Below are 12,159 nucleotides of genomic sequence, written 5' to 3'. Positions count from 1 at the left end.
TTCGGCCCCGCTCGGCCCTGCCCGGCCCCGCTCGGCCCTGCCCGGCCCCGCTCGGCTCTGTCCGGTCCCCGCTCGGCTCTGTCCGGTCCCGCTCGGCCCCGCTCGGCCCCGCCCGGCCCCGCTCGGCCCTGCCCGGCTCTGTCCGGCCCTGCCCGGTCCCGCTCGGCTCTGTCCGGTCCCCGCTCGGCTCTGCCCGGTCCCCGCTCGGCTCTGCCCGGTCCCCGCTCGGCTCTGTCCGGTCCCCGCTCGGCCCTGCCCGGTCCCCGCTCGGCCCTGCCCGGTCCCGCTCGGCCCTGCCCTGCCCCGCTCGGCCCTGCCCGGCTCTGTCCGATCCCCGCTCGGCCCTGCCCGGCCCCGCTCGGCCCTGCCCGGCCCCGCTCGGCCCTGCCCGGCCCCGCTCGGCCCTGCCCGGCTCTGCCCGGCCCCGCTCGGCTCTGTCCGGTCCCCGCTCGGCTCTGTCCGGTCCCCGCTCGGCTCTGTCCGGCCCCGCTCGGCCCTGCCCGGCTCTGTCCGGCCCCGCTCGGCTCTGTCCGGTCCCCCCGGCCCCGCTCGGCCCTGCCCGGCCCCGCTCGGCTCTGTCCTGTCCTGCCCTGCTTTGCCCTGCCCGGCCCCTCTCGGCTCTGCCCTGCCCTGCTTTGCCCTGCCCGGCCCCTCTCGGCTCTGTCCTGTCCTGCCCTGCCCGGCCCCTCTCGGCTCTGTCCTGTCCTACTTTGCCCCGCCCGGCGGTCCCGTGTTGTCGCTCGGCAGCCCCGGCCCTGGTGCCGCTCTTGGGCGGTCACCGGGCAGGTGACAGCAGCTCTGGTGCTTGGGGGTTTCGGGGTGTTTGAGCGGCAAACCCCGATGATCCCCCGAGCAGCCGACAACACGCGGAGAACCGCAGCGGGGGACAGTGATTCCCTCGGTTCGTGTTTCACTCTGCTGACTGCTGAGAGTCCGTTCCTGGCAGCCAGCTTTAGGCAACACAATTGTTGCTGAAATCTTGAGCAAACTGTGGGATTAACCCTGAAAAAACACCCTTCTAGTACAAGTAAAAACACACAAACACCTTATGATTTTGTGATTGTACTTGATTTGTGCACCTGAAGTAAGAATCACAAATGAGGCATCTGTTGGAGGCCTCAGCCCCCCTTAGAAAACACCACAACAAAGACCAGCCTCTGGAAAGGTGACTTGGTTTCTGTTTCAGCAACTGGACATTATAATTTTGCAAAGATTCAGCAAGTATTTTGTTCAGAATAAGCCTTTGAAATGCAATAACAAGCCAGATTTTTCCAGAAGGGGCCTGCACGTGCCTAAACAGGAGCCAGACTGGACTCCTGGAAGCTTTGTGCCCAAATGGAACTGGCTGTAAAGTTTCCAGGAGGACTGGAGCACCCAGGGAGCTTTACTGCCATTGCTTCCACTGTGTCCTGAACTACCTGAAAGATTATGAAGCAAAGTTCTGCTGTAAATGACTGGATATACCTTATCAAGTCTGTGGGATGCCACTGTTGAAAATTTACATTTGTAATTCAGCTCAAAGTAAAGCTCCTGTTTAGAGAAATAAAAAAGACACCTATATTCTTTTACAAGGAAAGAAGCTTGTTTGTGGCTACTTCTCAACATCTTGGAGGAGGTGGAGAGGCTTGCAACAGTTTTTATGGAGACATGCAATTTAATGCCACAGTATTAGAACAATGGAGAGTAAGATTTATTTCACAGTCAAGACGAGTTGCAGAATCATATGTCTACTTTCCATTGTACATCTTTGGAATTAGGGTTCCAAGGTCATGTGCTGCTCTGCCCTCCCTGCACAGACATGGGGACAGACAGGGACACACAGGGCTGGCTCTCAGCTGTCTTTAAACTGAACAGGTGTAACAATCTTTTCTGAAACAACTTGTAAGTTTCTGGAAGATGGAAGTTGGCCAGAATGAAAAACGAAAACAAAGCAAAAACCCAAACAGACAAACAAAAAATCTGCTCAAAACCTACAAATAGAAAACTATCCCCTTGAAACACTTAAGGGTTAAATTCTAACCTTGATGACAAACATTCCTAGGTCTCACCATCAACTCCTGTCTAGGTTATTAAACAAATATTTACAATTAACTTTGCAAGCTACAAAATTTCTGTAAGTCATATTTAAAATGAAATTCATTTGCAATTGAAGTACATGAAACTATAATTATAGATTTAGACATATTCTGCCTTCCAAGCCAGGGACCCAGGTTTGGTGAAGGATCTAGAGCAGAAATCTTATAAAGAGCAGCTGAGGGAGCTGGAAAGGGGCTGAGCCTGGAGAAAAGGAGGCTCAGGGGGACGCGGTGGCTCTGCACAAGTCCCTGCCAGGAGGGGACAGCCGGGGGGGTCGGGCTCTGCTCCCAGGGCACAGGGACAGTCTCGGGGGGTTTCCTCACCCGAGATTTAGGTGGTTTAAAGTCCTTGGCCCTCTAAAAGCCCTGAGTGGTGTTCGTATAAAAAAGCAGAGTCTTCAAGGTTTGTTTTCAGGTTTCTCGTGTTGTTTATTATTCGATATCTCAGAATTTTCTCTGCTCCCAGCCGAGGTCCGGACAGCAGCTGGGACACGAGGGGACTGCCCACGATGGGATGTTCCCTAACATTTATACAGATAACTACGTGTTGGTTCTTTACTATTTCGTACCAATGCCCAGTGCCCACACTAAAAGGGTCATTTCTACTTTGACCCAATCCACTTTAACTACTTTGTGCCATCACCACCCCAAAAGATGGAGGATGAGGAAGGAGAAGTACATGAGGTACCACCCAAATTCCACCATCTTGTCCCCATTTACTTCTATTCTATAAACTCTAAAACTACTGAATTCTGTATCGTCTACTGTACTAAACTACTGTTTTCACATCCCAGTGGTTTGTAATTCCTTTTGCAATGTTGGAAGCTTTTCCCATGGATCAAAATCAAACCCGGTGTTTTCCTGGGCTCTGTGCCAAGGTCCCTGAGCCCCCTGGACCTGCTCCACACCCCCCTGTCCAGGGCTCAAATTCCCTTCCTCGGGTCCCAGGTCATCCAAGGGGATGTCCTGGACTCCAACAGGACAGGAGCAGAGGGAACGGCCTCAGGCTGGGCCAGGGGAGGCTCACGGTGGACACTGGGGAACATTTCTTCATGGAAAGGGGCAGTCAGGCTGCCCAGGGCAGATTCCCAATCCCTGGAGGGAAAAACATGCGGATGTGGCACTTGGGGACATGAGTTAGTGGTGGCCTTAGCAGTGCTGAGGGCATCTTAGAGGTCTTTTTTAACTTTCACCTCAGCTATTCCTAGAACAGCTCTTAGTTCTCTAGTCATCCTTGTGCCCTACAACTTTTTGAGTTCATGATTTCTGTCATACTTAAAATGAGCAGCTGAAGGAATATTTTTATAGTGTAAAGTGAATTTCAATGACATAAATAAAGAATTCTTAAGAAGCTATCTCAAAATTGTATCTGAATTGATAGGTAGCATCTTGATATTAAATTTAAACTTAAGATGGTTAAATTATATATTTAAAGGCCCTGGAAGTGTGTATTTGAGACAAACCCAAGACACATAAGCAAGAAAATAGCGCTCCTTTCTAAGCACTTTCACTTCTGTAGAAGACAATATGTGCCTGTTATCACTCCACACAGCTGAACACGGCAGGGGGACTTTGCTGTGTACTGACTTATTATGACAAATTTGGGCTGCAAGCAGGACACAGGCCTGAGCAATGCTGAGAACTGAAAACAGCTCAAAAAGGTCTGTGGTGGGTTTTCTTTCACAGGCAAGCTAGAAACCATGGTTGGAAGTTAACTTTTCTAAAGACCATTCTCTATCTCACAGGAAAAATAGTACAGGAAAGATTGTACCTTAAAAGATCAGATAAGATGATCACAATGGTCTCTTAGATTTTTTTTTTTTTTTGTATTCTCTACATATATAACTGAAAAATTAAAGAGCAACAAATATATTCAGAAATGGGTTTTGTGATGAAATGCATGAAAATATTTGGAAAACATTTTTATAATGGAAAAATACAAAAGTTCACAGAGATTCTGTACTTTATTAGAAGCATTTTCCTCTATGGGAAAGCTCAAGCCCAAAGGCAGTTTCAGCAACAAGTTTATAAATATTCTTAGATATGTCTTCACCTCTTGACTTGAAGGAAGTCTAATGTCAGTATACATCATGTTTTATTAAATAAAACATTCTACTACACTTCTTTACCCTGTGTGTTTATATATACAAAATGGCTCAATTTAAAAGGAGTGGGGAGAAATACAAATTAATGTTTCACAGATTAGCCATGCACAAATGTACATTCAGATTGTAACACTTGCCATCTTCTCCCTCCACAGGGAAGGTAACTTTTATCTTCTCAAGTTACAAAGCAATTCAATTTCCTTCAGGGGGGTTTTTATGGAAACACCCAGTTGAACACCACAGTATTAGAAAAACGGACACTAAAATCTGTTTCATAGTCAGGACTAGTTGCAGAATCTATGTCTAGCTTTCCATTCTCTTGTGCAGACTCTGGAGATGGTCATGCAAATGAAGTTCAGGAGCAGGGCAACTAAGTGAGGACTGCATGGAATGTTCTCTGATAAAATCAATGAAGTCTGCGACTCATATAAAAGTAATATTGGATAGATTTCTATTTTTTCCAACCCAAATAATTATTTTTTATATCTGCACAATAGCAAATTGAATCTTAACGTCTACGTTTTAATTAAACTTCCAGGTAGAAATATTAGTTAAAAATCCAAATTTAATTTAGCTGTAGCACTCCACAAAAGCAACGCTCATTATCTAAGCAAATTTTTGATGTATAGATCTCTTGTGTACATTTAATGCTGCTTTCTCATAAACACTGCTGTACTTTCCCATTCATGCACTGCACCATCTCCTGCTCATACATCCAGTCATGCCTTTGGACTTCCAGTATTTTCACTGGCGACTTTCTTGAAGAAATATGCACCAGTTTAGTTTCAGAGGACATTTAAACTTTTTCTAATTCAACTGGCGTAACCTATATTTAATGCATTTTAAAAGCGGTTTCTTTTGGTCCAGCATAAACTTGCTCCTAAAGGAGAATCAGGAAAAACTACCCTGAACAAAAATGTCACCTCCTTTGAGAGGAGACAGAGCAGCCAGGAGCAGGTTGGTGTTGTGACTCCAGCGAGTGGAACACGGTGAGCAGATGGAGAGAGGAGCTGAGCCAGGCTCCCACTCCTTCCCACCACTGCATGCAGCAATTCAATGTCCTTATTCACTGGGGCACCTTTCCCAGCTTATTGGAAAACCCTGAGAGATCACCAAATGAGCAGTGGTTCAGCATTTCAGACCACAGACAGCAGCTCCAGGACATCCCAGTTTGCAGACACTCGTGCTGCTGCAGCCCAGCAGAAACAGATCTGGGATCCAAGCTGCTGCCTGCTCTCGGGATCGCAAATCCAGGGTTATCCCTTGTGTGTTATTCATACGGGAGAGTGTTTTTACTTGGAGGGTCCTATCGAAAAGGCTGTGCTGTCATTCGTTAAAAACCGGATGATTTAAGACACTGTCTTCCTCTTCAAAGTTGTTTCAGAGTGTGTGAGGAAGTGCCGGTGGGAAAAGGGCACACAAAAGTGCGATAACAAAACTGTTAGCAACAAAATTAACTACCTTAAATTTCCCGCGAGGCTGCCGAGGGAACGGCACGCCACAGGCAAAGAGTCTTATTTTTGTTTTCCGGATCTTCCGCCAACAGCGTCCCCGTTAGGAAACTGTATGACTGCAGCCGCGCAGGTCTGGCTGGAGCAGCAGCTTCGGGCACCGCTAACTGCAGAGCAGAGCACTGCCACCGTGAGCCGGGGGCAGGGACACTCCCTGCCCAACACGGGCCGTGCCGGCGCCTCGCGGGGCACGGCAGCTCCGGGCCCTGCGGACACCCGGGGGCAGGGAGCCGCTCCACACTCCGCATCCGGCCCTACGGCACGTCCCGGCACTCGCTGCCGCCCCGCGGCTCCGCGACAGCCATCGCCGCCCTCTCCCTGGGGGTGGGGGTCGCACCCGCCCGGGCGCAGGGGCGGCCCCGGTCCCGGCTCTGGGCGCGCTCCCCTCAGGCGGTCTCGGTGCCGGCTGTGGGCGCGCTCCCGCCCGGCCGCTCGGGCGGTCCCGGTCCCGCCCCGGGGCGGGGCGAAGGCGGCGGCCCCTCCCATGGTGCCCCGCGCGCGGCAGAGCCCCCGCGCATGCGCACAGCGCCGCCGGCTCCCAGCTCAGCGCAAGATGGCGGCGGGCGCGTCGGACCCGCTAGAGGAGATGCTGCTCTTCTCCGAGGAGGTGGACGAGAAGGCGCTCAGCGACCTGGTGGGATCCCTGGAATCGCAGCTTGCCGGCGGCCGCGGCCCCGTCGAGGCGCCCCCGCCCAGGACCTCCGCCCCGTCCCAGCAGCCGCAGCAGGGGAACCTGGCGGGGGGCAGCAGCCCCGGCCGACAGCAGCACGGCCGCCCCGCGCCCCCTCCCGCGCCCGGGGCAGGGGAGGCGGCGGGGCGCCCCGGCAGCGCGGGGAGCCGAGCCCCCGCCCAGGGGCCTCTCCCGTCCCCGTCTCCTCCGGCGGCGGCGGCAGCGGCGGCTGGGAGGGGAGCGAGTGTAAACAGTAGTAGTGTGCAGCAATCACATGGAGCGGCTCCCGGCGGCGGCAGCCCCGCCGCTCCCGCCCCGCCGCAGCCCACCGCCCCCGCCCAGCCCGTCAACAACCATGTGGCCGCTGCAGCCGCCGCCGCGCGGGACGCGGGGAGCCCCGGCCCCAGCCCGCCCGCCGCCGACGGCGCGCCCGGGGCCGCGGGGGGCGGCGGGACCCCGGCGGGGGGCGGCGGAGCGGCGGGAGCGGCCGAGGGCGCCGCCGCTGCCCCCGCGCCGCGCCCCGGCGAGGCGGCGCCCAACGGGGAGGGCGCGGGGTCCCGGGCGGCCGCGGCGCCGCCCGGCAGCGGGCACGGCGGGGCCGCCGCCGCGCAGCCCCAGCCCGCGCCCGGCGCCTCCGCCGGCCCCGCGCCCGCGCCGCCCGCCCCGGGCTCGGCGCCGCCGGCCCCCGCGGCCCCCGCCGCGCCCAAGCCCGCGGTCACCGCCAAGGCGGGCGCTGCCCTGCCCGCCGCCCCCCAGGCCGTGTCGCCGCGGCCGGCGCTGGGCGCTGCCCCCCGCATCGTGGCCCCGCAGCTGATCGTGCGGCCGCCGCCGCAGACCACCATCCAGCTGCCCCCCGGCTTCACCATCCCGCCCGGTAAGTGCCGCGCGGCGCTCCGGCCGCCGCCGCTCGCTCTAACCTTCTCTCGGTCAGGGTTTCCTCTCCCCCGAGCTGCCGTGTCCCCGCCGCGCGACGCGCTGGAAACCGAAGAAGAGGCACCTGTCGGAGGGCACCGTGTGACGAACGGGCTGCCGCTAATTAGGGTGTAAGTGGTACGGCTAATGCGGAGTAATTGCAGCTGTTGGGTGAGTTCCTGGGCTCGTCCTGGGGAGAGCGGCAGTCACGGTGAGTTCCCCTGTGATGGTGTAGTTGGACAGCGGATAAAGAGCTGGAGTGGTAGCTAAGAATAACTTTATGTGTGTTTTAAAGCACTTTATCTTCTGCTTTACACTTGACAGTCCTGAGAAGTTTTACTCCGTGAAAGAATGTTTTTTGTTGTGAACTAGGCGATAAATCTGTGTAATCTAAAGTATATAATTTCAGTAATTGTTATAATGTCGTTGTGTGAGGGTAGTCTTCACATGACCAGATTTTATTTCCAGTTCTGAGGCAGTTATGTCCTTTTTGTACGCCTCTAAATTTCTTAACTTTATTTACTAAAAATTTAAATTCAGTAAGGTTGCCAGCTACCAAATCAGCATCCCTTCATCCCCATGGTCCCTACTCTCAATCTGTATATTATTTCATCTGAGGGGTACTGTGGTCCCCTATTTAGATTTTCATGTTGCAAAAACTTGGGTATCTTCATGTCTTCTTGAGTTAGGAGGTATTTTAACATTTAAGCTAGTTCTTTTTTTTTTTTTTTTTTTTTTTTTTTTTTTTTTTTATGTTAATATATCAATAGCATGTTGAGATGTGGACCTATTGATGTCATCTGAAATAATTTAGTTCTTCCAACTTACTTCTTGAAATACCTGATATTTATTAGCTAAATAGAGCAGCGATGTGATGGTGTAGATGTTTGTAGATGTAGTTTATGAAAAATCCTCCAGAGTCTGATGCTCCAAACATACGAATCTTGGTGGTTTCATGAAGACCCAACTAACTCGAAACAGATAAGTTGCTGTTCAGACTCTGGCTTTAGCCTTTGCCTCCCTTTGTTAATCTGTTGAAGATTACTTTATGCAGATGATAATGTGCATTGTAACTTTGCACACAATTTCTGGAGTTCATTGTGTCAATACTTTCATCTCTTACTTTCAAACAGAAGAGGGAAAACTTGAGCCTTGAAAACAGTCTGATCCAGGACTTAGAAAATGTTATGGAAATAATACACCAGAAAGTTTTAATTCGAGTTTGATTTTATTACAAGGTAGTTGGAAATCCATTAAATTCGCATAAGCATGAAGGTAGTATGTTCTAAAAGGAAGTTATTCAGAAAATACAATGTTATTTTTGAGTTTTTAACTTGGTGGATCATTTTTTATTTTATCTGAAATTCCCATATAGCAAACTTCTATATAAAACAGAAATTTAGAATCATTTTTTGAGAATGGGTTAGTTTAGCAGATAATGCTCCGAAGTTGTGTATTTCATCTTTATGTGGCTGACAGGAAGGTAAAATTAATCTCATCATTTACCTGGATTCTAACTTGTACCAGCTGCTCAGTAACAGGAATTTGTAGTCCTCCAAACTGAATTAAAATATAATGTTAACACATGAGCATTTATTCATTTATCACAGCAATTGTGTTTGCAACTTTGATTGAGACTGTGTGGCATGTGTTGTAATTAAATTGTGCTTTCCACTCAGTTTTTCTCTATTCAGAATTAGGTTAAGAAATTGGGAAGATAAATTAAGAACATACCTGTGAATCTGTGTAATGCAAATAGAACATGTATTTTTTAATATGTGGTAGGCATTATCCTATGAAGATTTTTATATGAGGTTCACAGCACAGTCAGAGAAGTGATAACCCATTTGGCCAGTTGGCATATTGGGTTGTCCAGATGGTTTAGGAATGGCATATACCAAATATATCATCTGCTTGCAGGATTTTCTGCAAATATAAACTGTGAAGCTTGCTGCTTAAATGGCTAATGGGCCTTAAAAGTTACCTTTTAGCTGAGTTTTTAATGAGTTTCTTTCAACTTTTTAAGTTTTAAATTACTCTTGGCTTTGAAAGAGAGTTATTATTACAGCTTTTGGACGTGGTCCTTGCTGTAGCTCTGTATGCCTGTTACCTTAAACTTTGATTTCCATGAATCTTTAGTTTATAGTGGCAGAAATTTGCCTTCTGTTTGTGTCTGTAGCAGGAAAGGTTGGCTGGGAGCACCCAGCTCTGTGAGTGAGGGCTTTTATGTGTGCTGCAGTTGTCTCATGTTTTCATCCCACAATTGGGATTTGGTTTTTCCATGTCACACTGAAAGAAAGATTTTCTTGCTATAGAGTTTTGAAATTTGTTACAATAGTGTTTGAATTTCTTCCTCCTCGGGGTATGTTACAAACTGTGTCCCTTTAGCAAGGTATTGGGTTTTTTCCCTGGGAAGTTAACAGTTAGAAGTGGATGAAAGCTTTTACCTTTAGAATTGGATAAAAGATTTCGCTTTATTCATTTTCCTTTGAAAAGTTAAAAAAGTACATAAAGCAATTTGCACATAGAGGTAAGTTGTAGAAACAGTGTCTACTGACCCTGTTATCAGCAGACTAAAAGTGACTTCATGGGTTTTCAGTTTTTGGTTCTCTAGTAGTTGCAGAAAAGATGTTTTTCTGTTTATTTGACCTATTGTATCCTATCTAAGTTAAATTACTAAAATGTGTTCTGGAATTAACTTGGAAATTCCTTTTAATAATCTTTCTGAAGAAGTGCTTCTTAGTTCTGAGTGAGCTATAGGAAGAGCATTACATGCTTTGTAGCGACCTTGAATGTGTGAAACTGCAGGATCCATGGACTAATTTAACCATTTTTTCCCCTTTTCCAACCTGCTGACTACAAAACTTTGGGCACAGGTTGATGGCAATGGCTCTTTTATGTAGAAGATCTCTATTTGTGAGGTGTTCTACAAGAAAATAATCTGAAAAAATTTCCAGAAAGTGTTAGAAAACACTTGCCAATTTTCTAAAATTGCTGCACTGTATCACTGTATGCTGAGGAGTTGTGTTGGTTCTCTGGGCCTGCTGGTGTTGTTGATGTTTAAACCACAGGCAGTGCCTCCCAAAGTGGTGATGGTGGGTACCAAATAGATTAATCTGTCAGTGTCAAGTAAATCTCAAATACTGTATACTCAGAAGTGTGTCTGGCCTAATATTTGCATGTACTCGTAAGCGGTTGTTTAGTCAAGCTCTCGGTCACTGTCCCTGGTATGCACATACTCAATTGTGTTCCCAGCAGCTGCCTTGTCCTTAGAGTTTACTTTTAATGAGTATTTGTTTCTAATTTTGTTCTCCTGAGCCTGACTAGACTGGTAGAAATCACTGTCCCCCAAACACTCGTGTGGCTGCTTTTTTCCTCACTGCTGTGCATAAACTGCAGTTATTTCAATTCCAAACCGAATGGGGTCTGCTGGTGGGGGCTCCTTTTCTTCTTTGAAACAAAATCTCATGTTACATGAGAATCAAAAAGAGGTACAGTACAGAGACTGATGTGCAGCGCTATACATGAATTTTTCTGTGCATCCTGTGGTTAGATAGTTGTCTGTGTGTCGCTCTTGCTGTTATTTGCTGTGTAGTGACTGTTCCCTTGGCCTCGCTAGGGATGGTGCTGGTGCGCACGGACGCTGGACAGCTGGTGATGGTGCCCCAGCAGGCGCTGGCGCAGGCTCAGATGCAGGCTCAGGTGCAGACACAGGGACAGGGTCCTGCCAACATGTCACCCAGGCTTTCTGTGCCCACCACTGGCCCTGTTTTTCGCCTCTCAACAGCTCAGGTATGTCCGGATTGATTTCACTTGGGTGCATTATGTCTTACGCATTATGACCTCATATTTCTCTAACTGTGCTTTCTTCCCTTTTTTTTGGTGTGAAAACAGGAAATACTTATTCAAATGTAATTTATTTTATGAGGCCTAGGATTTTGTTTTTATTATTTTAGGAATTCTTCTTTAGAGTCTCTTAAGACTGTGTTCAGACTGAGAGATGATTGGAGGGTACAAAGCTCAGTCTTAGCCTGGACTGTGTGTCACTGGTTTAGTAAGTGTTCCTTGCTGCTCTTGAATCAGCAGTACTGTGATATCCCAGCATACTGAATCCCAGGACAACTAATTTCACTGGATGTTAGAAAAGAGAAAGCTAATCACTTCTATCCAAGGATTTGCAGTAGTTTTTAAATAACTTTTTAAATGTACTTTATTCAAAAGAAGGATTTGATTCTTCTAATTTTCCTCTGCGTGTTATCTGTCTACACTGAAAGTTTTGCCTGTGTTGTATGTTTCTCTTTTTCTAGGGATTGATAGGATAGATTGATTTCCTGTCTCAAACTCATCAGTGGAATGTGTTGCTTTGAACTTGGAGCTAATTTATTTTCTAGGGTGAATGTGGGGTGGTCTTGTGGTTTTTTTGTTTTGTTTTGTGTTTTGTTTTTATGTTTTGTTTTTGTGGGGTTGTTTTTTGTTTTGTTTATGGCTTTTTAAAATTTTTTTGAAGGCTGCATTGGTTTAAAAGTTTGGAGAGAGGCAATTTATCTTTGGGCCATTTAGGCCCAAAGGACTGAACTTTTTTACTAAAATGTAGAGGCAAACATCTTTGGATGTTAGTACAGGGCTGCTGTGCCATAGTAATAGGCAGAGTTTAAGGTAGTTTTGCCTAAGGTCTGTGTTTGAAGAAGAGAAAAGTAATTGTGTGTGGAAAGATGAAATGTGTGCCTTTACAAGTTTTTAGTTGTTGTGGAAGTTGCTTGAAATAAGTTCAACAACTATTTCCCAATATTTATCAGTTCATTACTTTTCTTTTATATACCTTATGTATCCCACTGTATTTATAGTCTGAAAGATTCTCAAGTTTAATTCAAAACTGCAAACAATTA

General features: G+C 48.1%; 1 protein-coding gene and 1 long non-coding RNA gene across 2 annotated transcripts in view; one reads left to right on the top strand and one right to left on the bottom strand.

Moving 5' to 3' along the window:
- Positions 1–4,026: 4,026 nt before the first annotated feature.
- Positions 4,027–5,814, bottom strand: LOC136366726 (uncharacterized). Its single transcript, XR_010744561.1, has 2 exons — positions 5,642–5,814; positions 4,027–5,503 (listed from the first exon to the last, which is right to left on the bottom strand). It is a non-coding gene; the product is annotated as an uncharacterized lncRNA (long non-coding RNA).
- Positions 5,815–6,218: 404 nt separating this feature from the next.
- The window catches only part of LOC136366725 (transcription initiation factor TFIID subunit 4-like), a 150,959-nt gene continuing 145,018 nt past the window's right edge, over positions 6,219–12,159 (top strand). Inside the window, exons 1-2 of the mRNA XM_066328001.1 lie at positions 6,219–7,235; positions 10,893–11,065. Of these exons, the coding sequence (XP_066184098.1) occupies positions 6,245–7,235; positions 10,893–11,065 (1,164 nt within the window). The 5' untranslated portion in view covers positions 6,219–6,244. The remainder of the gene's footprint in view (positions 7,236–10,892; positions 11,066–12,159) is intronic.

This window comes from Sylvia atricapilla, chromosome 12 (assembly GCF_009819655.1).
Source record: "Sylvia atricapilla isolate bSylAtr1 chromosome 12, bSylAtr1.pri, whole genome shotgun sequence".
NCBI lineage: Eukaryota > Metazoa > Chordata > Aves > Passeriformes > Sylviidae > Sylvia > Sylvia atricapilla.
Note: the sequence above shows the minus strand (reverse complement) of the source record. Positions and strands in the feature narration are given on the sequence as shown.